The following is a 27109-nucleotide window of genomic DNA, read 5'->3' on the forward strand; positions in this document are numbered from 1 at the left end:
GCTGTTACGGCAGGACCACTTAAAACAGTACCTCACCAGGGTTTACACTTCAAGATTTTTGCAAGACAAACTTCCCTGATGGGTTTACGGACATTCAATCAAGTGACAACTCAAGCTCTGTCCACAAGTGCATGTTCTAATAGCAATCTTGTACTACTGTCATTTGGACTCAAACATTTCCTGATGTCCACCTAGTTAATAAAAAAAAAACCAGGTACACAGATCCATGCCCCAAAAACTCAGGGAAATTAAAAAAAAATAGTGAGTGGAACCCTGCCTTCCATATGCCTAAAAACATTTTTAATCTCACATTTAAATAGCATATATAGATTATACCACCAACCAAGCTTCTGTTTCACTCGCATCAAGGAGAACTTAAGAACTGAGCTGACACAGGCTTTACTACAAATACAGATTTACCCTTTTGCCAACATTGGCAAATATTTGAAACAAAGACTGTTCAACCTGAATAGCAGTCCCTTTCTTGCATGTTTAGAAATGCAATTTAGAAACATTAGATGCCAGAATACAAACTGCTATCTGTACTGCTTGTTTTAAGGTCTGAAGAAACACACTTCAGAAGAAACTGAAGAACATACCACATCTTAAACTGCAACAATCAAAGAAGAAAAAGACAAATCTGAAAGGAAAGGAGAAAAGAAAAACAACAAGGCTCTGCAGCTACATTTTGATGTAAAACATTTGCTTTCTGAGCCAACTTCCCAAATTAGAAACTACTACTGGGATTAGGCATTCTTTTCTACTGTACTCCTGGCTTAAATGTAGTGGTTAGAGTTTTATAATTATCATTTTAACAGATAACCATTTGATATAGAAGATTCCTAAGCATACTGAAGCAGCAGGCATGCTTTTGATAGTTATTTTGTCAATCCCATATAATCCTATATTCTAACAATGCTCACCTAGAAAGTATCACAGAAAAATGCACTTTCAAGAAAAGGAGACAAAACATACACTTTACCTGTGTACTGTACCAGAAACATGGCAAGATGCTGATAATATTTAAGTATTTCAGCCAGTTCTCCTGCCACTCCCAGCTTTTTAAATCTTCTTTTAAATGGTGGGGTTAACAGTTCAAGTCCTACACAAGGCTTCTGCTTTAGCTCAGCTCCATGCGAGCCACAGAGCTCCGGCGCTGAGCACAAAAGGAAGGCGGATCCTAATGACAGTAAAACTACCACTTTGCTTCCGCAAAAGCAGGCAGGGAAAGCCCAGGCATCAAGAGCATACACAGGTTGGGACTAGAGCTTACCAAGCGCTGCGCATGTGTTACCATCAGTCTCCAATGACTGATACTTATAGGCTGATTCTTGAACGTGGGGGAAGGAGGAGAAAGAGCAGGTGGAGAAGCGATTAGCAGTATGTACATCTGAATTTGCAAGGGATTTCATACATCAGTGCTTTAAGCACTGGCATGCAGTTAAATAAACCTATTTGCATGCCTGAGATTAGTTGCCTTTGCACAGAAAGATTAAGTTCCGGTAATCCTTGAAGATAAGAGGCACACAGCTCACTTTCCTTCATTCTGGAAGCTCATACTCAAAAGAAACATTAACTTCAGACAAGCTAATTATTCTAGCAGGGCACTGTAAGAAAAAAAAAGAGTCATGTTCTTTGAATCGGACGACACGATATCCAGTCATACTAAAGTAGTACTGCTCCAACTAAATGGCATCTATTCACCGACCACAGCCAACGCAGAGGCAAAAGCATGGAGACTTGACCAAGTCACATATGAGTTGGGTTGAAGCAAAGACCTTGGACCATTTTGGTTTAGTGTTATACAAACCCCGCCGACACACACCAAAAAAAAAAAAAAATTCAAAGGGAAAAAAAAATTCTCTACCAGGGTGTGTATACATGTTTACAGATGCACAAACACGTGATAGTCTTTGCTTCCCTGTGGTGCACCAGTCCTCACAAAGCCTGTATGCCCTACTCACCATGCCACCTTGCTACATATTCCCCAGCAGGGAGTATTCTTAGGATACTCGAATCACTCAACCAAACCACCTTCCCTTTCAACACGGTGTCCAGAAATTGCTCCATACCGACCCTTGGACTTAGAGAACGTATATAGCTGGTGCTCTGGAAGCTAAGGGGCACAGCATGGAGTCTCAGTCCTCAGAAAGGAATCTGCTTAATCATAGACAATTCATAATTCAAGCATCCGGATCCCTCGCAGTACAGACAGAGATGAAAGGGCTCTCTCCAGAGGCCATCCTGCCAACTCACTCGCCGTATGCTCCAAAAGGAATACGCATGCCTTTGTAAAAATGCTCAAAAGCTCGGATTTTGAGGACACAATCAGAAATACATCTATGAAAGGCTCAGAGCAGATGTCTATCTCTGTCTACGCCAGTTTTAACTTCTATTGCCTCAGCAGAATTCTTTACAAGCAGATCTGCCGCTCTCTGTTGATAAAGGGATGCTAGACAAATGGGAACTCTGACACAGACTTACGGCAAAAAAATAAAAGAGACATGTCCCTGTGAAAATCCCAGTAGACCCAGTAGCCAGAATCATCACAAAATCCTACTGAAAAAACTAGGACTGAGGGACAACTGCTGCTCCCCAAACAAGGCCCTCGTAGAGGGGCAAAAGCAGCCTACAGGCTGGGAGAGAGCCACAGAACCAGGGTGAGGACCAGAACGGCTAGGGTTGACAGAAGAGAAGCAGGATGTCGTGGGAAAGCACCACTTCGAGATAGACACATTGACACTGGAAGAATGTCAGCAGAAAAGTTGGGGATTAGGACAGAAATCTCACACCATCTTTGAAAGGTATACAGGATGCCGCTCCAGCAACACCTTATCTTTGAAATTACTCGGAGCTTGAACTTCATCCCTCCCATGAGCTAAAGTCACTGACACCAACAACATGACCTTAAACTAAGAAACCCGACCTTATAGTGGCTCAGACAGAGCTTTCGACAGCTTAACACAAGGGGCTTTTTAATTAGAAGTTACTAAACCCCTCAAATGTAACATTAAGAAACAGAAAAACCAACTAGTCACCCTCCAGAGAGAGAAAGATATGAAAGGCTGAAGTAATAAGGAACCAAAGTTTGCTGGACAAACACCTACCTCAGATTGTAGCACAGCAATGGGATGGCACGTTGCAAGCTAAGGCAATGTTCTGCAGGCCTAAAAAATACGGCATCTAATTACTGAAGCTGTGCAAGTGAAATACTGGGGAGTAAAAAGCAGCCTGTGCGTGTGCAAATCTGCCACAGCCAGAGCATTTTCATGGATTTGGGCTGCTGGAGAGTTAAACACCCACTTTTGTCTGGTTATTGGTATGAGTATGCTCGAGTCTAACAGCATTTGCTACGCGCAGTGTTACCTTAAAAGAACAGACCCAGCTTGAGTAAGCACAAGCTGAGGTATGTGGCTGGGCAAGATTGAGTTTGTCAGGTTGCCAGAAGAAATAAGAACATAACCAGCTACAGCGAGGAGGTGAGAAGGTGCCATTGCCTTTCCGCCGGCCTCGCAGACTTCTCTTGGAGAGCCTTGTGGGAGGCAGCCAGTCAAGCAATTTCCTTACACTTGACTAGCTCCTAAAACCCCGCCTGCAGACCCCATCTGCAGCCATCATCATCATTCATTTCTCCACCGTTTTGATCGTTTAGCTCAATTTCCATTGAACTAAAAAGGCAGTCTGGAGACTTCAAATAAAACACGGAAATAAACCTGTCAAAACAGCTTCCCCTCTCTCCCCTCCGGCAAAACATCAATTGACTACTAGAGATATCACCACCAGCAGGAGTTCGCCTGATACTCCAAGAATTTCCGGATGATTGCTGGGTGCTCTGCAAAGCCACACTGTTGCCTGGGACAAGCACACGCTGCAAAGAAATGACCGCACACGACGAGGAGGCCACTTCTTTCACCTGGCACTTCTGGGCCGTGGCTCTCTGCCGGCGCCGCGAAGCGGGCTGCGGAAGCGAGCGGCCTGCGAGCAGCCTCGCACTGCAGTCCGACAGCTTTCAAGCCGCGACGGGGTGACAGCACCGCTCAAAACGCAGCGGTGGTAGGTAAAAATAAACAAAAGAGAAAGACTTTGGGAAGAGGAAGACAGCAGCCGCCCTCTGCTGCCTCCTCTCCATTTTGGAAACGAGGAAACCTGCCAAAACAGATTTCCCGGCAACAAAAGTTAACCGCGCCGGCGCTTCATCGCAGCCCAGCGAGCGGCGCAGACACGCGCAGCGCTGGGCGCACCAGCGCCGCTGCGAACCGGCGCCGGGGCCGCGCCGGGGCCGCTCAGCTCCCAGGACGTACTGCGGGATGAGGCCGGGGCAGCGCCGGCGCCCCCGCCCGCCACGGCCCGGCCCGGCGCGCAGCCCCCAGCGGGGTCGGGCACCGGCCAGGCCCCCGGCGGGCCAGAGCCGCCCCCGCCCCCGGCAGGGTGCCGGCCGCCGCCCCCGGGGCTCTTCCCGGATCCGGCCCCCCCCGCCCGCACTCACCGCCCGGGCCGCCGCCGCGGCCGCCCTCGGCGAACATCCGCGCCGCGGCGCCCACCGGCCCCTCCGCGCGCCGCCGCGCCCGCCCCCGCCCCCGCCCCCGCGCGCCCCGCCGGCGCCGCCCATTGGCTTCCGTGTGGCTAAGGGGCGGGGCGCTGCGCGCACAGCACGCCGGGACGGTGGCGCCCTCCTGGCGCCGTGGCCCCCCCCCCCCCCCACGCGGGGGGAGGGAGGCCCGGAGGCGCCCGGGCTGCGCGTGTCGGCCGCGGCGGGCCCTGGGCGCGGCCCTGCCCGCCGCTGCCCTCCGTGCGTGCCCGGGCGGGCGGAGGAGCCGGGGTCACCGCCGCGGGGCTTGGTCCCCTGCGCTCCCTCCTGCTGGGCCCCGGGCCCGGCCTGCCAGCCTCCCAGCCCCTGGTGCTGGGGGAAGGCCCCGGCCCTGCTGCCTCTTGTCCCCCTTCCCGACCCAGCCCGCAGGCCCTGGCCCCCTCGCACCCCCATGGGTCTCCACTGTCGTCTTCAGCCCTGCGCCCATCCATCCAGGGTCTCCGGCAGGCCTCATCCCACAGCCCCACACCCACCCATCCAGGGTCACCACCAGGCCTCATCCCGCAGCCCTGCACCCACCCATCCAGGGTTACTGCATGGTCTCATTGCCGCCGTGGTTCCTCTGCCATCTCTTGCAAGAGCTATAGCTACCCGAGCTCTTCCTCACCGTGACCAGAGAACTGCATCCCTGCTGTCCCCATGCTATCAGACAAATGGAGAAAGAGCCTTCTCCCTGGAGTGGGAGAGCAGACTCAAAAGCCCCCAGAAGGACCCAAACCATCACGAGAGGGATGGATGCAAGAGGGACTGGGGCCGATGTGTTTCAGGAGGTGGGGGACCCCAGTTGCTAATGGGCTGCCACAGCACGGTGGGAGAACACGTGAACTGCCCCACAAGCACGTTGGTGTCCACATCCACCAGCCTTGGGCAGGACACCTGCTGCAGCACTGGACTCCCCTGTGTTACCAGGAACACCAACCAGAGCTGGCAGAAATGTGATTTATTCAGCTGATATGACAGTAGGTAGCAGAAGCGCTCCACCATCTTCTCCCCTCATGGCTTCACGGCAGGAATAATCCTGTGCCTTCCCTCCCCCATGGCCTCGGACATGCCTCCGCCTTCCAGCCACGCTCTCGTACCTTCTGGGTGCTGGGGTGATGCACAGCACTGGGTACCAGCGGAGTCACTGCATGGCTGGTGCGACAGTGGCACAGCAGGGACACAGGCGCTCTCCGGGACAAGAGGTGAAAGCAGACGTGGTCTCGCACAGGGCGCGGGAATGGCTGCTGGTCCGTGCTATTCCGGTAGGATCTAGAGGTATATCTCAGGACTGGAGCTCTGACTACCCCTGTTTGCAAGCACCAGCTCCCAGCCCATGGCATGGAAAGAGGAGATGCAGAACATCTTCTGGTCAGCACCAGAGTGCAGGATGCTCAGCGAGGGAGGGGTCCTCCACCACGAGGAGATGCTCCATTTCCAGCAGGAGTGTGTCCTCTGGTAGCACAAGAGCTGGGCAGAAGTGTGTTCTCCCCCATCCAGGTCACTGCCCTGGGTTCCTGCAGCATCTCCGGCACTTGGGAGGCTGCCTGAGCCACGATCCCCAGCGCAGATGGGGAACTATGCTGGCTGCAGACCTGCACAGCCAACGGTACCACTCCTGTCCTCACGCTTCAGATCTGCAGTCCCACGTGGCCCTGTGCCCAGGCACAAACACTGCCCCTGGCTGGGCCTGCTTTGGGCTTGTGGGCCGCAGCACAGCAGCAGAGGCAGTGATCAGCAAGCACGGGAAGCAGCAATGTTTGCAAAGCATCCCTCTTCCCACTTGGATACCCTAACGCACCACCGTCTGCGTGACGCGTTTTGCAGGGAGGCAGAGGACAGCTTTGGCGTTACTGGACGCTCAGAGAGGATGGGTCAGCTTTGCAAAGCCACAGCTGGTGGAGCCCTGGGCTTCACCGAGAACAGGCAGCAAATGCGTCATACAGACAGATGATGCACTAATCTCCAGAGCAGATTCAGACTAGATCCACCTACTAGATCCACCTACAAGGTATCAGTTCACCCACGGAGCCAGCTTTGCTCTATGTAAGCCTTATCTCAGGCTCATCACCATAAGCTACAGCCAGGAACAAGATCTGCCACGTAGTATTTGGTCTCAGGTCTTTTCCAGGCAAAGAGGTGAGTGCTGTGACATGCCTCGTTTTTGTAGGGTGCTTTTTGTTTGTTTCTTCTTCTGGGACGAGGAAGGCCTCAGGACCAAGGCAGGTTCTGGCTGCAGGCTGGATATGGCCCTGAGCCTTCATATCTACCAGTGGGACAAATGACAGGGGTGGAAAACTGCTGTTTTGTGCACGGCACCCTCATTTTCAGATCAGGGTGAGTTCTTATCTAAGCAGCCTGTTTTAAGGGAAGTTTTCTTGCCATGTGAATTAAATGGACTTGATTTTACAAAAAGCAATTAAAAGTCACCGTAGCCTTTGGCAGGGTCTGAACATCACCACAGTGTGATGGGACATGCTTAAGTGCTGTGTGCTCCCACTGGATGAGTCAGTGCATAGGGTCCCGAATCCAGCCCTACAACCCCAGTAGGCCACAGCAGCTCTTCTGCGCAGAGCTTTCCCCAGCTTTGAGGCAGCCGTTCCTCTTGTTCCTCTGGTTCAGCTCAGTACTCAGCCAGTCACCCATTAACTCACTTTACAACCTAAGCCAAACAGCTACAGTGCAGCCTGTGCTGTCCTGCAGCTCTCCCAGGTGTGCAGCAGGCTGTAGGATTGTCAGTTTGCTTTAGGTAGCACAGCGATTGGGAGTGCTCATGGTCCAGGACAGGTTTAGGATGTGCACACACCTCCCAGCCTCCAGCCTCTGCCCACCTGGGTGCTGCACCTGGCCAAGGGGCTGAAGACAATGGAGCTGATGCTGTGAGAGGAGCCCTGCCCCAGGCGCCTGAGGTTCGTGGCCCAGAAAGCTGACATCACAGGCAGACAGGAGGGCAAAGGAGGCTTCCATCTCTGGACAGGGGAAGCCAGACAGAGATGGACAAGGGATCATAGCCCTTGAAGCCAAGCACCAAGGGTTTAGTCCCAGCAGACACCGAAGCCAGTGTGTGCCCCAGGCACCTGCAGTTTGGGGTACCTTGGAGCTGGTGCCAAATGGACCGTGCTGTGGCTGCATGGGGTTGCAGGCAAGCTTGAGTTTGGCCATGCCAATGTCTGGGAATTAGCATCCAAAGTCTGGCCCACCCTGTCTGAGAGCCCCTCCCCATCTCATGGGCCCAGGTTCGTGACTGCAATGGAGATGAGCTGGAAAGCTGCTCCTTACCGTGTCAGTCCTGGAGCCGCAAGCAGGACACGGTGGGGAGGGACTTGGAGTCTCTGCTGGAGAAACCCTTGCCATTCCCCAGGCGAAGGAGGACTCTCCTCTTCACACTGGCAGCCAGCTGGGAGAGCTGCAGCCGCACGTCCTTCTGCCAATAAGAGTAGAGCAGGGGATTCAGGAGGGAATTACCCAGTCCCAACAGCCAGAGGTAGTTCTCAATGACTTTGTAGGGGAAGCACTCAGGGCACATGGTCTGCACAATGCTGGCGATGAAGAACGGCAGCCAGGACAGTGTGAAGCACCCTATAAGCACGGCCACAGTGCGCATGGCCTTCATATCACTGGTAGTGCGTGATGGGGGGCAGCCCCCCGCCAGCCCCGCATGCTCCACCTCCCGGATGTGCTGCACATGCATGGCTGCAATTTTCAGCATATCACAGTAGAGGTATATGAAAAGAAAGAGTGCTGGGAAGAAGCCAACGCAGAAGACGGTGAACATGTAGCTGGGCTGGAAGACTCCGAAGAAGGTGCACTTGTCGTTGGTGAAGGTATGCTGAAACCTTGGGATGAGGACCGGGAGGAAACCAATGATGGCAGAGAGCAGCCAGAGTCCCACCAAGCGCACTCCGACCCGCAGGCCTGTCACCAGCCGGAAGTAGTGGAAAGGCAGCCTGATGGCCAAGTGCCTGTCGCAGGCAATCAGCGTCAGGGAGAGGATGGAGGCAGCAGAGGAGGAAGTCACGAAAGACATTCTCAGAACACAAAAGGTCTGTGTGGCATGAAAGAGCTGGGAAAACTCATCCATGACCAGACCCATGACCGTGAAGCCAACCATGAAGTCTGCGACGGCCAGGTTAAGGACAAAGTAGAGCCCATTGCAGCTGCTCTTCTGGATGAGGCGAAGGAGGGCGATGGCCACCAGTGCGTTGGCAGTGATGATGAGCGAGGCCAGCACAGCAAGGATGAGTCCGAAGGCTGAAATGGCCATGGCTGTCCCACACAGGGCAAGGCCTGAGGACAGTGTGGCCCTGATGTGGTTCTAAGGCATCCCTCCCATCTAGGGCCTTCCAGCTGACACAGCTCAGCTCCCAGGTGATGGGCAGCAGCAAGCGTGGCCCTTCACTCTCTGGGCAGTACAGCGAAAGCCTTCGGTGCAGCAATGTCTCCCTTGGGCTGGGAAGTCAGGGAGCAGAGCTCCACTCTGCAGCTGCCTGCCGGAAGGGACTGGTGTGCTCCCAGTGCCTGCCGTGCCCACAGAGGTCCCTCCCCTCAAGCCACGTTTCCAGACAACCCTGGAGTAGGGTGGAGAGCCGCGAGCACCTGGACAGGAAGCCTGCTCAAGGCCGTGCCACGGCTGTTCTCCTATCAAACATCCTGCTCGTGCTCCCCCAGCTCCCTACCCTGACAGCATCCCAGCAGCCCCCGCACACGCAGCTTCAACACCTCCCCCCCTGGGGCCACTGCCATCAGCCTCTCTGGCATCTCCCTCAGCATGGCCATGAGACCGGCTCAAAGGCTGAGGCCCACATGGGTGCTGGGATCATGCCCTGCTCACTCCCTGTCCAGTGGTGCTGCTGCGATGGCACGTGGGGAACTGGGCATCCCCAGCCAAGCACTAAGGAGCTGGGCAGGACTAATGTCCTGCTTTTGACCCAGGTGCTGATAAACGAGGGGAACAAGCAAAGAGAGCACCAAACATACAGCCCCACTAGGAAGCATAGGTGGCTCATAGGGTCTCTGCAGGGTCGCTGCCAGACCCAGGGTGATCTTGTCCTATAGGGACCAAGGAAACCACACTAATGCCTTGAAGTAAGAGTGGCACAAGCCACTGCTCCTACATGAGGCAGGAGGAGCTCATGAGGAGCTGGAAGGATCCGAGCTGCCAGGAAACGGGGAAGATTCAGGCCTCGCTCTGTCAAACAGTAACCTGGAAAGAGCAGGCTGCCAGGGAGAGGCTGAGAGCAGGGCTGAGGGCAGGACGTGGCCAAGAGCACGGCTTCAGGGCTGGCCGAAGGGAACAACATAGCTTCAGGGCTGGTCAAGGACAGGGCACGGCCAAAGGGAAGAGCACAGACTCTGCAGCAGGGAGTGAAGATGCAGCAGAAGTACAAAGTGCAGCCACCATAAGCAGAGCTGCACACCAGGGAAGGTCCTTGGGAATGCACTAGGTCTGCAAAGATTAGGAACAGGATGGCACCAGTACCTGGATGCAGCCTGCTCCCCCCACCAGGTTCATCCCTGGACCGCAAGGAGTCTTCTACAAGGAGGCATTTGGGCAGCCTCAATCCTGACAGGTGAGAGGGCCCAGCTCCTGTGGGATCAAGGAGAGTGGGAGGCTAGATGGAGAGAGGAGAAATGGCAGGAGAGCTAGGGCAGAAAGTGCAAATGCAAACTAGAGGTGCTGCCTCCCCAGAAGCACATTCTTGTGCTGTCCCATACACAGCTCCACAGTAGCTTGTGGGACAGGCCTACTCTCCATCCCCCTTGGCCAGAACTGAACGGGCATTTTTGCGGCACACAGCACAAGATCTCTACCTCTGGGAGACCACAGCAGGTTCAGCAGCCATTCCTGGCAGTGCTTCCTTCTCCTCAAATTACTTGGTATGTCCACTTCATGACACCCCTCTGCAGCTTATCACTGCCAGTGTTCCCCGTTACAACCTTGAATACTTTGTATCATGACCTTTGTTAGAGCCTGACGGGCATTTTCCTTTTATCCAGCATCAGCCTACTTTCTTTCATGGCTTTCATAAAGGACTTGACCGAAAGCCTTCTGGAAATCCAGCTATAGCAGATCAACTCCACCTTCCTGGTCCAAAAACCTCCCAGAAGATTTGAAGCCTGGATTCCTCCTCCTCCCTCAGCTGTTGGCTCTCCCAGCACATATCATGGTCGTTTGTGTCTCGAGTCTTCATTACTGTGTCTACCAGTGTGGCAAAGACAGTGGCTGATAGTTTGCTGATACTTCCCCAAACCTTTTTTTAAACTCTGTCCGCACTTTTGACACTTTCCATTCCCTAATGTGAGGGGAACTTTAAATGAGAAGCTACAAACGAGAGCTTTGGTCATTTCATCCTGAGGTTCCCTGACAATTTGGGGTCACCCCAGCACAGCCCTCTGCCCGTGTTCAATTAATAGCCTGTCCCCTAACCTCTTCTGCCATTGTTTCAGCTCAAGACTGACTCCCCCACCACCCTATCCAAAGTCTCCAACAGGGGAATCACCCTGAGCTCTTCCAAGTGAAAACTGACAACATTCAGCTTTTCTACTATGGCCTTCACTTTTTCAAGCACTTCTTTTATTCCTTGATTATCTACCAGTCCCAAAGTCCTGGCAAGCTTCTCCATTCTATGCAAAAAAGCACATAATATTATATTTAATGTACCAGGGACCATGCATATTTCCACTTTTGACATTCAGGCAGGACTTCAGCTTTTTTCCAGGGTGCCTTCCATACCACCTCCACGCCAGAGTTAAACCGTCGAGCCTTTTTGTGTGAGTGTGGTGAGGAGGCAGGTCCTTTCCAGTGCCCATCATGGACAAGACTTATATTTACCCTGAGACTCTATCCTTTAAATCTCTCAAGTAGAATGAAGCCATTTAATTCACTTTTCTAAAATTAAACAGGAACACAGGAGAGTTTTCTGCAAGACAGTTACAGCTCAGTACGAAACTTTGGCCCCCCAGGCTCAGCCCTTGGTTTGAAAACACTACTCCCTCTACTTTTTAACCCAAATCTCTGCCTTGCCACGCAGCAGCATGAAAGCCATACTGGCACGGCTAGATGGAAAAAATGCCACAGCGCACAAGCACGTGGCACCCTGCAAGATGGTACAGCAACTGAAGGCAGCAAAAGGGCAATGTCCGCAGGCATTAACACATCCCACCCCACTGACTGTGGGGCAGCTCTGGCCCTGGAGAGCTCAGACACCCCCACTTCCCAGGGCAATAACAGGATATGCGTCAACACACCTTTAACAGAACTGGGTACACACACTGCTCAGTTAGGCTCTCATGCGTTACTTAGCACAGCTAAGAGGAGCTTAAAAAAAGGAAGACACAAGCTTGAGCAAATAAGACAAATGTGTTTAGGGAGGGCTTCTAGGAAGGACATCCTGAGGCAAAGAACCTGTTTTACAAGATCTCCCACAGTGCTATCCCCTCGCACAAGCGGTTACAACTGAGGTTTACAGGTTGGGTGTGTGGTTTGTTTTTCAAACACCTATCAAAATACTAATTTTTCACCACCTTAGAAACCCAAAGTGACTCAGTTTTTCTACCCTGCCGGAGCTGCAGAGGCAAGATGCTTTCTGCGTGAAGGGGTTTATGACCATCTTCAGGAAACACCCGGCATCATGCTCAAGGTCCATCACGCAAGGCAGCGCTCACAGCCAGCCTCTGCCTCACCGTCACATCCGCAGGGATCGCCAGCACCAGCAGTGGTACATTTACTCACTGTTGACAAAGCAAGGCAAAGGGACATGGGGTAACATTTATGACAGCCAATCCAATCAACAGCTCAGATAAGCAATGTCTCCAGGGGCTGGGGACCACTCAGACAAGTGGAAGGAGCATCTCCAAAGCCATCTGTGCAGGGCTGATCCAACAGGAGAAACAGTGGGGAGAAGAGTCTCTCCTCAGTGCTTTCCAGCTGAGAAATGCAAACAGCTACAGGGCCATGGGGATATTCTTTATGTATTACTGAGGACCTCATTACACCAGTCTAAACAACACGAATGGTATAGCTGCAAATACCAGAGAGCTGTTGGGTGGATCACTCCAAAAAAATTACAACAGCAGCAACATCCCATGGAACTGCATAGAGGATATTGTTCCAGAGCTGAAGTTATGGAAACCCTGAAGAAAGCCCAAAGAATTTACTAAATTGCAGCTAAAATAAATTTCTGATATAGACTTGTATTCATCCATACAGAAGTACTTATTTAATTTTTGATATTTAGAAATTCTCTTCAAGAGTAAAGCTAGGGGAGCACATTTTCCACTTTTTTTAATCCACTGTTGCCAGTTTCTGGCAGCTTTTAAGTATAGTTTAACTCTGAAAATGACTCTCTCAGCCTGATGAGTTCTGGTCCTACATTAAAACCTCTGTTTACTGCAAGATCTACAAACAATTTTTTCCTCGTTTCTATTCCTTCTGGCTCTGCATAGTTTATTGGAGTCATCTTTCTTCTGCAGTTTTACCTTACATTCAGTTAATACAATACAAAAATGCCTTTGCAAAACCACAGAAAACGATTATCTTATTTGTCAGGGCTGAATTTGGTTGAATGTCCCTTGTTTGATTTGCATGGATGGAATCTCAGCTTACAGCACTGCCAGATAGAAAGCACTGCTGTATGGCACATGAGACCTTCATCAACTCAACCTGCCCCATAAAGGGGAAAGAGAATAGGAATATAAAACCTGTTTGCTTTCACATCTATATGTATTTAAAAGAACAGAAAGTGATGATCGTAAATATCTTGCTAGCTGTTCTGCTTAGCATTCGCCATGCTAGAGACACTATTTTAAAGTCATGGGACATCTAATCTCACTTTTAAATTGCTCTACGTTTCTTTAAAAATAACCTAAGTAAATCATGTAAGGCAGATTGAGGTTTTGCAAAACCGAGCTGACGGTACAGCACCATAATTTTCTGATGCTAACAATGAACCTGTGTTTTAGAAATATTTCTAATATAATGAATCTTTGACCTATTTAAAAAAAAATTGTTAGCAAAAAACCCAATGTATACTTGGAAAAAAAAAGATATGTACTGTGCTGAAAAAATTGCTTCTGTTCTCTCCAAAGGCAGACACGCCATCTGCTCTGGGAAGTACACCTGCAGTAAATGTGCACAAACACAAACTCATGCCATCCGGTCAATAAATAATTTAATGAGGTTACACGTCTGCAGGAAAACATGACAGCACCCTGTCCAGCCTCCAGCCTCACCCCGCAGGCATGGCAGAGAAATGCACATGAGCCAAACAACAAACCACCACTGCATCCAAAGGCCACTAGAATGCACAGATCTTCACAGAAGATATCGCTTCAGGCCCAGACACTTGTACAGTTAATACTTGTCTCTGTGTCAAAAACAAAACAAAACAAAACAAAGAAACCATGCAGCATCTGCCTTGAGCCTCCCAGTTTCACTTCAGCCAGAACATGCTCCAGGGACCATGCAGTTTGGGGGGGATGAGGGTCCAGACCCACTTGTACCAAAACATCAGAACATGGGGATGGTGAAATGAATAGGAAGGCAGCAGCAAAGTGCTCTGCTGCAAGTCTTGAAGATGGTCCTCACGGAATGAAGCCAGCTCTCAGAACGGAAGTCGCTTCAACTGCTCGTAGGTGATAAAAAACTGACGGGAACGTCAAGGAACTGGGTCAGAAAAATACGTCGGGCACCTGCACTGAGCCTTCCCACATGGCCAGGCCACACCAGCGACCAGAGGCAAAGGTGGGGAAAGCATCAGCACAGTACAGCTGATGGCCAAGACAGGGAAGCCCCTCTTCTAGGCCACATAAAATGACTTGAACAGATGGAAGAGGGAGCTGTGCGAGGAGAGTTACCAGGAGAGGGAAGAGAATGACCCACAGACGAGCAGGCCCGGGCCTGCCTGGACCATTGAGATAGAGAGGTAGCTTTAGCCCCAGGCATGTACTTTCTAAGATGTGACTTATTTAAAATAAATTATATACATATTTTCAGAGGGCAAGGAGGAGCCAGTACAGCAACACAGCAGCACTGATCCTGCAGAGCAGACCAGCACCCATCTCGGAGCAGAAGAATGCTCCCTAGGCTCTCTCCCAAAACAGATGCCAGTCCAGAAACTGCTGCACCTCCAGGAGCTCATCAGGCCAAATGGAAAGTCTCAAGCCAAGCGTTTGAGACTACACACTTTACAAGAGATTCCAGTGCTCCTGCACTGGAAATCCCTATGCTGGCCATCCACAGAGCTGGCTGTTAGAAACAGCAATCAGAACTAATAGCATTCTGGGGGCACTTGAACCAGCTGCAGCCACACCACAGCCTGTGTTTGTCCAGGCAGGACAGGGAGTTCACTCTGGGCTGCTACAGGAAAGATACAGGCTATAAGGTGATGAGCAGAGTCAAAGGTGCCCCGTCAGGGGGTCTTCTCTGCATTTCCTCTACAGCTTGGTCTTCCCCTGCCTCCCCAAACTCCTGACCTCCCAGCAGCACTCTGAAGGATACAATGATGTTCCAGGGACCGAGCCGAAGCCAGTTGGGCCAGAAACCTTTATAGAGCGCAAAGAAGCCCTCGCTCTTCCACGTCTGGGAGGAGAGAAGAGACAGATCAATTATGAGACACCCCTTCAGGTGTAGTCAGATATTGCAGACAGCAGCAGGCCCAGGGAAGATCTCTGCTGCAGGAACACCAACAGTGGTAGGGCAGCAAGTCCATGCTTTGGGGATGATATCAATGTGACACGCACAGTAAACACCCTTCATAGAGTGCAACATCCTTAACAGGAAACAGCTCCATGTCCCCTGACGTGCTACACAGTGAGATCACTTCAGGTCCCTGCTGTGCCCACCATCTCAGTGCCATGTGTGACATAACGGACCTTTAAAGCTGCTGAAGCAAGCAGATAGGCCACTGGAGATGGTGTTAGGGTGCTTCTCCAACGCATCAAGTTAGGCTGCAAATGACACTTTGCCCAAGACCAAAATGCATCACTAAAAGTTTTCTCCCATAAGGTGAGGTTGGAAGGATGCTCAAGCTGATGGTGAACTTGGACTTAGGAAAGTGCTCTAGGCCCTTCTCTGGTTTGTCTGAAGCACTTACTGACAAGCGTGTTCTGTGGCTGTCGAATCTAATTGCTAAAATCAGTGATACATGTTGCTGGAATTTGGCCAAGCTCCTAAAGACAGGGATTTGCCCACCTCTGTCACCTCCTTACCTTCACAAGACCATCCAGAGTGCCCTTATAGAGCTCCACGCTGCCCACTATTGCCCGCTGGTTCATCATCCGTGTCCGTACCACATCCACAGGGTTGGAGGCAATGGCACCAGCCAGCCCACAGGTAAAACTGGAACTATATGCACCAAAACATTAGAGAGGAGCAGCTCCGAACATGGCCATTCAAGCTCGGAATGGGAGACAGGCCCTGACAAAAGCATAGAGAGCATCTTTCACTGAATTTTATGAAAAGTCTTTAGTAAGAAACTTAAACTGTGCTGTCTGTTGCATCCAGAAACACACAGAGGCAGGACACACCACTGTGAGACCCCAGGAAGCTTGGAGAAGGGAAACACTCAGCTTTGCTTAATCGAGATCCTTGCCAGAGTTCACTGCTGAGTCTCCAGAGGAGCAGCCTGCAGTCTGGCAAGTGGCTCTTGCTGCTATCAAGGTGACACAGACCTGAAGGCAGCCTCTTGGAAGTGCACATCCTTCTCACCAGAGCAAACACTGCTTCAGTGCAGGGGAAGAGACCAAAGGCAGCAAGAGGGACCATGAAGCTGCTACTCTCCTCCCTGTGTGTATGGTCTAGTGTTCGTCACCTTCAGCCCATAGCAGGCAAACCCAGCTGACGTACTGCAGCACCTCCAGCTAAAGCGTCTGCCAGAAGAATAATAGGAAAATGTACATGAAAAAGGACTTTGGAAGGTCTCTAACCCAACCCCTGCTCAGAGCAGGGCTGACTTCAAAGCTAGGTCAGATTGCTCAGGGCCTCATCCAGGTCAGTTCTGAAAAGTCATCTCACAGAACTCTTACAGCAGTGGCTGCAAGCCGAAAACCTCTGTAGAGATGAAGACCTAGGACTGGAGCAGCTCTTTGAACTGGTGCTACAGTTAGTCACACACATGGCACTCCTGCTGCTCACATCTCCCCGACTTGTTCATACCAGGGCACAGGTGTGGAGCAACAGTGGCTGGGACCAGCACTTCTGTAACATCAGTGAGCTGAAATCACAATTTTACTTCACCAGTTTTCTGCCAGGTTCCTTCTACAGGAAGGAACCCTGGGGATGCTGGCTGGGCATTCTGAGTTGCTTCAGTTGACACAGCACATCCCTTGTAAGTACTGGGCCTCTTCTTTGCAGCTCCACAGCACTTGCTCTATAATCAGGAACCAGCCCAAGGTTTCTCCACAAATCCCACCTTCCTCCCCCTGCTAAACACTTGCTTCCCAACCCCTGCTAAACTTGGAGAGTGGAGTAGCCGTGGCAAATACTCACACAAAGTGGGCAAAGATTGTATCGCCCATCAGGCCCGACAGAATTAAGTGTTTCTTGGTGATGTCGTAGACTGGCAGTTCCACTCCAACCACGATAGCAGCTCTCTGGGCCGTCGGAACAACACCCTGTACAGCACAAACAGCAGTCTCTCCCCAGGGGCCTCTCAAGGGCCTTTTGCTGACATTCTCCTTTGCTTCCTCCTGCGCCTGTATTGCAGCTGCAGCTTTTCAGTTACAGCAGCTCGCTGTCTCTCCACTTTACTGCAAAGTCTAAGGAGGACTCCTTCACCCTCCACCCTGGCAGTGTTACTCCACCTAGATTAACCACGTGGTGCTATTCTCCACCCAGCCAACAGCACACAGGAATCAGGCTTCAATCCACTGGTCTTCCCCTGCTGAACAGTACCCACCGATTTCAACACCAGAGAAGATTAACTCAAGAGCAAAAGCAGCCACTTCCTAGGGAACCCACATGTGGCTCCAGGTCCTGCTGGCTACACAACAGCAGCTGAACTCTGCTTTGCTAAGGCTTGTGATTTGGGAGTGCTTCATGTACTGGTAGCATTGCTGCTTGCAGGACATTGATCTGGGATCTGGCAATACAACTGAGAGGAACAAGCATGAGCTCAGGTAAGAAGAACCGGCTATGCTGTGCCCAGGAAATGTCCCAGCAAGCCCCATCATCAGTAATGAGATAAAAAGGTTGCAAATTTCATTGGGCTGCAGGGCATGGAAAACACAGTAGCAGTGCTGAGTTGGACCCACGGCACAGCAACTGTAACACCATCTGAGTAATTCAGGGAAACCCACATTGTCATGGGAGAGCTCTCCAGTCACTGGAACTAGGAGCAACTCTTCAGCGCAGCCAAATCATGAGCCAACCCACTGGGACATCTGGCTTGCTCATCACACAAAACCAAAGCGATTGTAAGTAAAACTATTTTTCAGGTTTACAGCTCCTCCTGTTTCCATCCTGCTGAGCTACTGCAGCATCTGACAGTCTCCTTTTGGGTTCCTGTCTAACACAATCCTAGCACAGCCAGTTCAAACATCAGTTCATTCCCACAAGATAACTGCCAAAACTGGTGAGATGTCAGGATAGAAAAAACAGCTTTGTGTCAGCGTGAGGGAATACCGGAGTTAGGAGACACAGTATCTAGGGGTTGTCCCAGACCAGAGAGCAGGTGGACTAGCTTGATCACTGGAAACCACCTTGAAACTGATGTCTGTGCACTGCATCCTGCCTGCAGTGCACATCAGTAACACAGATGGTTTCATTTCTTTTCCGTTCTTGCTTCCCCTCTTGTATGAGTTTGTCTAGAGAGCAGGAGTAATCCCAGAGTAACTACTACGTCAAAACCAGCAGTGGATTGACCCCTCCTCCCCCTTCCCTCCTCTTCCCATCCAGTTCATTGCAAAACCTGTTTTCCTGTAAAGGACTTCCCTGGCCATAAGAGACAAATAGGACTGTTGCTTGTAGAAAAGCACTCTGACTTTGGAATTCCTGCACTTGAGCTCGCTCCTAGACAGATGGCTGGGTACCTGAGTGCACAAAAGACTTTTGTTTTGCAAGGACAGTGTGAGGCTCCTTAACATAAAGCCAAAGAACCACTGCTAAAATCCAAACAGTAAGGCCTGAGCACTAGTAGCTCTCGTGCATGTGCAAGCCCAAGAGTCTTATCTTATCCACTTCTCTAAAACCCACCACTCTGTCATACTCTTTATACGCGCAGATGGCAGGTTTCAGGGGGCTAGGTTCAGACGCAAGGTAGGTTTGAGGGAACTTCAAACACAGAGTAACTTCAGAAGGTTACTCTATGTCCTCTGCACTCCAAGTTATTTAGAGGAATTCCTCCTCCTCCATGTGCAGAGGTGCTCAGCTGCTCATATTCAGAGGTAAGCAAAGTGTCCCACTCACCACACGCAGGGTCACCACTAACTGATTCCAAGATATGCCAGGCTGAGCATCCTCCCCAGAGCAGAGCACGAGGAGGATCCAGCCCAGTAATGCTCATCCAAGCCCAAATGCTGGTCTGTTCAAGGGACACTCATCTATTTGAAACTTTAGGCACACCAGCTTCAGTCCTGGGAAACAGGCATGCCTGGCCAAGCCCTGGTGCTGCTGCAGCACAGACCCAATCTCCACCACACACGTGCTTCTGTTTGGCCAGCAACCAGAACCAGAAATCTGCTACTATCCTTGGGCCACAACGCTCTGCAAATACTGCACCAGGGCCTAGAGACACTAGATGGGGAGCAGCAAACAAGTTGAGGCAGCTGTTATTTCTGCTACTAGAGAGAAGGTTTCCAGCAACTCACCCTCCAGAGGCCTCGGGTACCCTCCTGCTGGTAGATATCGATGAAGCTGCCAATCATGCCACCCTGGAATAAACTGCCTTGAGCCTGCATTCGAATCTGAAACAAACACGAGAGTCAGCAGGATGGCATCAGGGCCTGCCCGGGAGGGCAAAGCTACCAGCCCAGTGGACCTCCTGGTAGAAGGGGGCAACTCAGAGCAAATATGCTCTGTGCCCTTCTGCTGGAAAGCGAGTGTCAGGTGATAACAGCAGGCAAGGAGCAGGGACTGTGGCAGGGTAGAAGTGCAATGCAAAACTCAGATAACGCAGAGAAGTGACAGGCAAGACCTTTCCACTCCAAACACAGTCCCAGAAGGCAGATCTACACAGGGAAAAGCATAGGAAAGTTCTCCAGACTGTCTCTACTCAGAGCAGAGTTTTCTTGACCCCAACGACCCAGCAGTAGGGAATGGAGGGGACCCAGCAGTTCCCACTGAACTCTGGTCACTCCACGTAACAGGTAGGACTGAACTTTATCAGCCAAACGAAGCATGGTGGCTGCAGGGAAAGGAGCTGAGGTCCACTGAATGCCTGGCTACCACACCACTTGCTTTACTCATTTTTAAGGTAACACAACCTCCACCCCTCACTGGTTTCCTGATCTTTAAGAGCTGATTTTTTTTTTTTAATGGTTCCTGCTCTGGACCTCCGTTCTCATACACAAGAAGCCCAGATTAACAGAACTAATGCAGCACTGGCTTGGAGAGCATCTCACTGCAGCTGGAAGAGATGCATCTTCACTGGAAAGCAGCAGCTTCAACAGGGCAAAACACATCCGGCAGAGAGCTGTCTCTGGCCACATACACGTCTTACCTTCAGCACATCTGTTGGATTGGCAAGTGCAGAGGAGATCACCCCTGAAACCACTCCGCAGATCACATTGATTAGCAACGTTTCATCTGCAATCAAGAAGAGAAGGTCAGATCCAAAAGATCTTAAGAGAAGGTGCAGAGGCCGTACTGAACAAGCAAGAAGCTCCAGGAAGAACAGAAAAGTTCAGCTCCCAAATCACATGGTGAAGTTGCACACCTGCCTCAGCCGCCAGAAGCAGCAAGCAGCAGCTGAAACACTCAGCAACACACCTTCAGAGAGAACCAGGTCTGATCGATGAGTCTAGCTGATTGGTCAAGGAAAAGATTGCTGTATAGGAAAATTTTCAACAATCATCTGAGATTTCAGTGTCCCCTGATCATGGTGGAGACAGGGCAAGATAAAGGGAGGACAGAGAGGGATAGCTCAACACTTCTTGAGGTAACCTAACGCCAAAAAGTTTTGTTCTGGAGCTCCAGCTGGCTGCACTCCAAATATGCAGCCACCTTGCGAAAACAGAGAGCAGGTGATCCAGGCACGAGTTAGAAAGTTAGATGCAATTAGTTCTGGGTGGCGAGGAGGGGGGAAATCTCCAAGACTTCCAGACCCAACATTAGAGCGATGGTTATGTCGGAAAAAGGCACGGCCCTTTGTTGGTACTGACCACAGCACTTCCCAGAGGAGCCCAGGCCACTGGCTGCCCCAGGCCTGTAGGGAGACAAACATTCAGACAACAGTTCTCACAACGGGAAACGCGGCGGCAGCAAGCGGGAAGGAGACGTGCAGCCCAGCGTACAAGCCACAGAACCAAGCGCAGGGAGAGATGTTACTCAAAAGTAGAGCAACCCCAGGAGAAAGCCCTGCTGTGCTGTACTCATGGCCCGAGCCTCCCTCATCTCCCTTTCCCAGACTGTAACGTCACTGCAATGTTCGCTTGTGTCAGACCGGGGATTAAACCTTATCTGTGCATCCAGTGCTTGCTACTCCTTCAGTGAACACATACCAGGCTCTCAGTGCCCCACTATCTAGACAGGAGCGACAGTGACTCTCATTACCAGACGTGTACAAGTCGAGAGTGTTCATGGTGTCCTATCTACGGTGCTGGAGCAAAACTAAGGAGTTGCGCACTGTAATTTCTATGCAAACCAGAGCGGCCGCGTGAGGGTATGAGGACTCAAAGGCTCTAGCAGGGAGAAGGGGGAGGTTCGCTACTGCAGCTTTCCATCAGGCAAGTCCAGGGAATACAACCGGGATATGATGCCTTTCCTGAGGCTAAGCAGGAAGGAGAGAGGAGCCTGAGTCGACAGCAGCTTTTGTGGCTCTGGTACTGCACAGACCGAGGCTGGTGAGAGGAAAGGTCGGTTCAGAAGGGGAGGCGCTTGGCTAGGGACTGTTTCTGCGACTGCGGACGGTGACAAGCTTCTGTACTGACACCCATCCCTGCTATTCGTACACGAAAAGGCACGGCGGGACGGGGAAAAACGCCCCATTTCTGGGGGAACCAGTGGCACCAGGCTGCACGCCGCGCCTCGGCGCGACGCGGCCCCGCTGCGCGTTTACCGGCACCGACCTTCCAGGCGGTCCACGAACAGCCGCTTCAGGCTCTGGTAGATGCCGATCTTTATGGTGCCGTAGGACGCCTGTCGCAGCAGCGCGGGGGCGATCCTGCGGGGCGGACAAACGAGACGCCGCTGAGGCGGCCGGGCGGGCGGGCGGGCGCGGCAGCCCGCGGGCGGCGGGGGCGCCCCGCGGCGGGGGCGGGCGGGCGCGGCGCTTACCCCGAGTAGAGGGCGCGGCCGCCCTCCTCGCGGCAGATGCGGAACAGCGCGTGGAACATGCCGCGGTAGCGCACCTCGCGGAAGCGCGCGTCGGCGCTCTGGCCCTGCACCTGCAGCCGCGTCTTGGTGAGGTCCACGGGGAAGGTGCCTGCGGGGAGAGCGGCGTCAGCCCCGCGCCGGCCCCGCGCCGCCGCCGCCCGCGCCGCCGCCCCGCGCCTCACCGAACTCGGCCACGATGGAGGCGAGCCCGCCGTACACGAAGGGTTTCCAGTTGAGCGCGGACATGGCATGGCGGAGCGGGCGCCGGCGGCGCACCGAGCCGGGACCGGGACCGCTACCGCTGCCTCCGCTCCGCTCCGCCCCGCCGGAACCGGAACCGCCGGCGCAGCGGCCGCCCCCGCGTGACGCGCGCGCCGCCCCGGCCCCCCCTGCCCCCCGCGGCGCGGAGCCCTGGGGAACCGCTGCGCCGGCCCCGGCAGCGGCGTCTTTCCCCGCTGCGCCTGGGGAGCCAGCCCGTAGCGGCTGCCGCGCCGCCCGTAACCACCGCCCTTCACCAGCCGGGGGAGCCGGCCCCGTTCCACCGTCAAGATCTTGAAGCCAGGAGTAAATAGTGAGTCAAGGATGGCATGTTTTATAATTAAACTGCTCTTTTGGGTGACACCACAAAGGCTAGATAAGGTAAAGTGACACAACACGTTCCTGGGATACTTACCTTCCCGCCCCATCCACTGTCGGAGGTTTGGATAGTGGTCTGCCCCCCTACTCCATCCCCAGCCACCCCCTCTTCCCCACACCAACCCCATTGAGGGTCTTCATTTTCAGCATCCTCCAGTCAGCGGCTCCAGCAAGCTTAGTAGGTGAAGCACCTCTCATCCTGCCCTCGAAGCACTGCAGCTACATGACTCCTTGAAACCATAATACCTCCTAGCTGTGCACCATGGGGAATCTTGAGTCATATTTTCATACAGCAAGGTCTCCTCTCTATCTCCAGATACAGCTAAAAACTATCCCTCCCTATGTTGCCATATACCCTCAAATTTGGTATCAGTTACCTTTGGTCTTCAGGTCAAGTCAGCTTGAACACAGTATAAGAAAAAATATACCTTTAATCAGTCACCAGGAAAGAGAACTGCTGCTTACAGTTCTGTCTTTCAGTTAATACAACAGCTTTATTAAGGGACTTTTAGAAAACAATAAATAGCCCTGACTCAACAGTGCATCCCTTGGGATTCATCACAGAAGCTGGCAGCTACACAGGATGGGCTCAGGGTACAAAGCCAGTGTGTGTAAGGCCTACAAGATTCCCACCAATCTCCCTCTGCAGCGAGAGAGGAGAGAGTGAGTGTAATGGGGGGGGGAATGGAAACCAGTCCCACCAGGACTGCTGACACGGGGCTGCTTAGGGAACACAGCAGCCCAGTGACTGTTTTCACGTTGCGGTGAATGGCTCGACACATCTACGTGTCTGCAAGGCCATCCACCATTAATGCCGCAAGATGCCACAGCAGAGAAGGGCTGAACAAGAAGACGACAAAATTCACATCCCCGATTGCATCAGAAGCGAGGAGGAGATCCTTGTCCAAGAGCTGGAATGACAAACAAAGCTAGAACTGGTGGAAACTAGCAGTCTAGCTGTGGCATCCTCACAGAGACATAAGGAGGCTTCATACGGGCTTTGGGCTAGGTTCAGGGACCACACTCCGACTGTTTGGTCAGAGCAGCCGTGGCCCCAGGTGCTGCTCACCCCCCAGCTTAGCGGCGGTTGGAATCCCTAGCGGTACTTGGCTCTCTGTGTCTGGAATGGGGCTCTGTGATGCTGCTCTCCCGGTGCTCCCTGGATCTGCTTCCCTCGAGACGCTCGTCTCGCCTGCTGCTGTGGCCTTCACCCTTTCTGCCAGTCTCTCCTCTCTCTTTCCGCAGGCTGTTTTGTCCCCTCTGTTCCTGGCAGCTCTTTTCCCCTCTTCTCTCCGAAGCTCTCTGGTGCCTCTGCTCTTCCTCTTCCCGCTGCGTCCTGCTCGCATGTTTCCTCTCAGACCCGTTCCAGGACTGCTGACTCACATTGGCATACTGGTCATAGGCAGGATCCTCTTTCTCCTTTTTAATTTTGATTCTTGGATGCGACTCCTCTGCAGACGCAGCCCTCTTCACAGCGTGCAGGCTCTGCTTTTGCCGTTCTTGCCTGCTTTTCTCTTTATCTGAAATACAGGTTCATCTTTAGGGAACAATAGTACTGCAAGTATTATCTCAGCTCCTCAAGCTATGCCATCTAACACCACAGCATCTTTCGACCCTCCTCCCATCTTTAGATAAGGTCAATGATTCCCCCCAAGTTTCACAGCCTCCTAACCCCCCACCCCGAGAGATCCTATTCCACTTCTAACTCTAGTTTTTTCTCTTCCAGACTGAACCATCCTACTTCCTTCTTTCACGATTGCCACATTGTATTCTTCCCCACTAAGCTGTCCTGGAACATTTTAACACTGTTTAGCTGATCAAGCACCTTCCTTAAAATCTCTTTTCTCAATAAGGACTTTCTTAGCGTTGCACGTATGTTATCAACTGTGTGGAAGTTTCCTTCTCTGGACTCAGTATTTCTTTTCCTTCTTCACTCTCCTTTGCCTTTCTCATTTTTGTGCATCTAGTCCCCACCTTAGTTTTCTTCTATATTTTCTTTTCTCCAGCCCCTTTCTTTCAAACTAGGACTCTAGCTTGACCTATACTACCTTCCGTCCTACACCAAGGCCCCCCACCCTGCGTCCACATCAATGCCATGCTACTGAACTCCTGTCTTGATGGGCAAAGAGGAATGCATTAAAGAAGGGTCTCAACTCAACACACCAGGAGGGCCTAAAACCTGCTGCAAAGAACTAACAGGGAGCCTGTCACAGATACAGCCTAGGTGCTGGAGGGGAGGCTCCACGTGGCAGGTTACATGTCATAAGCACAACAAGCCAATTCCAGAATGACTTCCCTCCCCCTTGTCAACATCACCATGCCAAACGAGCTCATCCTGGGAGCTACAAGCCCATTTCAGTTAGGTACCATGTGGAAGGGGTTAACAAGCAAAGGTAAAGGGTTTCTGACACAAGTCCCTGCTTCTAGCACCCCGCAGGCCTTGATGTGCGTGACTCTTCAAGACCTCTGCTGCAAGGATGGATAAAACCCTGATGCTTTCTAAAAAGGCATCAGTATGATCACACAGGCTAACCCTTTACTTGACACGTTCCTTCAGTAAACCCACGCTGAACAAGACTCTCTCTTCAACAAAAACAGATGTTTTCTGAAAGATATGCAGCAACAGACACTGCTCTGTCCCCTGACAACAAGGAATATTTAGGCATTACACTGGTTTAACTTATACTTTAAAAAAAAAAAAAAAAAAAAAAAAGAACTACCTTGACTGGCTTCAGTTTCTAGCCATAAAATCTCAACCAAGTCTGGTTTTGTGCTCTACACAATTAAATTATGTTTTGCAGGCCACACAAGGGCCATCCAATGCATCTGCAACACTCTTGTATTAGAATGGCTGCTTCCTAATTTTAAGATTAAGTGGAGCTTTTTTAGCTTTTCCTTTCCCTATTTCCAACAGCACTGCTGCTCCCTGGCATAACGCAACAGCCTGGCAGCCAGGTTCTTTTTTCCTGGAAAAAAGTACTATTATTACCTGCAAGATACAGCTCTGAGAGGATGGGGATAAAGGACTAAATACAATCAGGTACCACTCAGGAGATCACACAGACTTTAGGACTGTGGCACTTTCCAAGCACACATCTGCCCCTCCTTCTCGCACTGATGCTGTTGCCCTGAGCCCTGGCAAGACAGAGGGGTTCATGCAGACATTCTCAGCTGGGGTCAGGACTCTGCTAGGAACCCAACCTTTTTGCTTTTTTACTGGCACATTATCATCTTCTGACAACGAATCAGATGAAGTATGAGGTGGTGTTTTAACTCCACAGCCCTTTTCACGGAGGGCTTTGGTGACATCATCTAAATCATCAGAGTCTTTGGGGGGGCGATAGTTAGCCACGTGGTCCACTCGGATCGTTCTTCCTTTTATCTACAAGGAGGAGTCACAGGGTTAGCACAGCCACAGATAAGCGTCCCAAGCAATGCAGGATACCACTGAGCCACTGTCAGGGCTGCTGCTTGACGAGACGTGACGTACCAGGAGCCACCTCAGCCAGGTGGGGCTCTGTCTCACTCTGCTTCACTGACCTTGATTCCATTAAAGTTGTCAACTGCAAGAATAGTGCTTCTCTGGTCCTCATAGCAGAGAAAGCAGAAGCCTTTGGATTTTCCTGTCTTCTTGTCCCGCACCAGATTAATGTTCACGACCTCTCCATACCTGAAACACACAATTAGCAGCCAAAACGGCCGCGGCGAACGTCCAAAGGGCCTCGGGGCCTGCGGGAAAGGCAGGAAGGCAAGGGCACCTCCCGCTCCGAGGGGTCCCACAGGCACAACCAGGCCCCAGAGGGGAGCGAGGGCAGCGCTACTTACTGCGAGAACACGCAGATGATGTCCCCCTCGGTGAGCTCGTAGGGCAGCCCGCCTGCGGAGGAGAGGCGTGCGGCGGCACCGGGCGAGGCAGCCGCCGCCCCGGGGCCCAGCGCGCGGAGCCCCCCAGCCCCAGCCCCAGCTCCCCCCCCATACACCCCCACCCAACGAAGGGCGCGCGCATGCGCAGCAGCGCCCAACCCCCTCCAGCCGGGCGGCGGCGCCCCTCGCCCCCCCCCAGCCGTGCCGGGCCGTGGCCGCACGTACCGACGAAGACCCAGGCGCTGTCCTTGTACTCGGCGTGCCACGACACCGCCTCCTGCACGCCCAGCTCCGCCTCCCGCGCGTTCAGCTCGTTGATCAGCTTCACCTTCGTCAGGGGGCTGGGGGCGACGGGCACCGTTAACACTGGGGGGGGAGGGGGGGAGGGTCCTCCTTCCGCCCCCCTCCCCCCGGCGCGCTCCCCGCAAACCTACTTCATGGTGACAGCGGCGCGCACTGCGCCTGCGCCCGCCGCCTCCGCGCATGCGCGCCGCGCGGCCCGCTCGCAGCGCCCCCCCTCCTCCCGCCGCCGCGCATGCGCGCCGCGCCGCGCGAAGCACCACCAGCGCCGG

At 52.3% G+C, this 27109-nt stretch overlaps 4 protein-coding genes across 7 annotated transcripts in view; all 4 read right to left on the reverse strand.

Annotated features, from left to right (window-relative positions):
• Nucleotides 1–4622, reverse strand: part of ENOX2 (ecto-NOX disulfide-thiol exchanger 2) — a 67570-nt gene extending 62948 nt beyond the window's left edge. For 2 of the 3 annotated variants that reach the window (XM_064517966.1, XM_064517968.1), the window contains exon 1: nt 4487–4622. In XM_064517966.1, the coding sequence (XP_064374036.1) occupies nt 4487–4523 (37 nt within the window). In that variant the 5' untranslated portion in view covers nt 4524–4622. Of the gene's footprint in view, nt 1–3107; nt 3168–4486 lie in introns of all 3 variants that reach the window. The other variant, XM_064517967.1, reaches the window with a different exon arrangement.
• An 897-nt stretch (nt 4623–5519) lies between these two features.
• Nucleotides 5520–9013, reverse strand: GPR119 (G protein-coupled receptor 119). Its single transcript, XM_026112946.2, has 2 exons — nt 7847–9013; nt 5520–6833 (listed from the first exon to the last, which is right to left on the reverse strand). The coding sequence occupies exon 1, from the start codon at nt 8829–8831 to the stop codon at nt 7851–7853; it is 981 nt and encodes a 326-aa protein (XP_025968731.2). The 5' UTR covers nt 8832–9013; the 3' UTR covers nt 5520–6833; nt 7847–7850.
• A 4707-nt stretch (nt 9014–13720) lies between these two features.
• Nucleotides 13721–22381, reverse strand: SLC25A14 (solute carrier family 25 member 14). 2 transcript variants are annotated; one of them, XM_064517969.1, is made up of 9 exons: nt 22220–22381; nt 21999–22146; nt 21791–21885; nt 20224–20309; nt 19373–19468; nt 17055–17179; nt 15776–15911; nt 15066–15146; nt 13721–14211 (listed from the first exon to the last, which is right to left on the reverse strand). In XM_064517969.1, exons 1-9 carry the CDS (start codon nt 22281–22283, stop codon nt 14170–14172), a joined length of 873 nt encoding a protein of 290 aa, XP_064374039.1. In that variant the 5' UTR covers nt 22284–22381; the 3' UTR covers nt 13721–14169. The 2 variants fall into 2 exon arrangements, with proteins under 2 accessions (XP_064374039.1, XP_064374040.1); XM_064517970.1 differs by lacking the exons at nt 13721–14211; nt 15066–15146; nt 15776–15911 and adding an exon at nt 15918–16435.
• Nucleotides 22382–23086: 705 nt separating this feature from the next.
• RBMX2 (RNA binding motif protein X-linked 2) lies at nt 23087–27049 on the reverse strand. The gene is made up of 6 exons (XM_064517971.1): nt 26972–27049; nt 26763–26878; nt 26499–26550; nt 26214–26343; nt 25875–26055; nt 23087–24193 (listed from the first exon to the last, which is right to left on the reverse strand). Exons 1-6 carry the CDS (start codon nt 26974–26976, stop codon nt 23751–23753), a joined length of 927 nt encoding a protein of 308 aa, XP_064374041.1. The 5' UTR covers nt 26977–27049; the 3' UTR covers nt 23087–23750.
• Between the last annotated feature and the right edge of the window lie 60 nt (nt 27050–27109).

The sequence above is a fragment of the Dromaius novaehollandiae genome, chromosome 11, assembly GCF_036370855.1.
Source record: "Dromaius novaehollandiae isolate bDroNov1 chromosome 11, bDroNov1.hap1, whole genome shotgun sequence".
NCBI classification, from domain to species: domain Eukaryota; kingdom Metazoa; phylum Chordata; class Aves; order Casuariiformes; family Dromaiidae; genus Dromaius; species Dromaius novaehollandiae.

What these genes read in the sequence shown, in the direction of transcription:
- SLC25A14 (XM_064517969.1), bottom strand. Translation starts at nt 22,283, where the DNA reads ATGTCCGCGCTCAACTGGAAACCCTTCGTGTACGGCGGGCTCGCCTCC. An exon ending in CTCCATCGTGGCCGAGTTCG is followed by an intron (nt 22,147 to 22,219) that starts GTGAGGCGCGGG and finishes CTCTCCCCGCAG; the next exon opens with GCACCTTCCCCGTGGACCTC. An exon ending in TCGGTCCCTGGAACATCATT is followed by an intron (nt 14,212 to 15,065) that starts GTATCCTTCAGA and finishes CGTTCCCGTCAG; the next exon opens with TTTTTTATCACCTACGAGCA.
- GPR119 (XM_026112946.2), bottom strand. Translation starts at nt 8,831, where the DNA reads ATGGCCATTTCAGCCTTCGGACTCATCCTTGCTGTGCTGGCCTCGCTC.
- RBMX2 (XM_064517971.1), bottom strand. An exon ending in CAGCGCCTGGGTCTTCGTCG is followed by an intron (nt 26,551 to 26,762) that starts GTACGTGCGGCC and finishes TCTCCTCCGCAG; the next exon opens with GCGGGCTGCCCTACGAGCTC. An exon ending in GCCAGTAAAAAAGCAAAAAG is followed by an intron (nt 24,194 to 25,874) that starts GTTGGGTTCCTA and finishes CCTGTATTTCAG; the next exon opens with ATAAAGAGAAAAGCAGGCAA.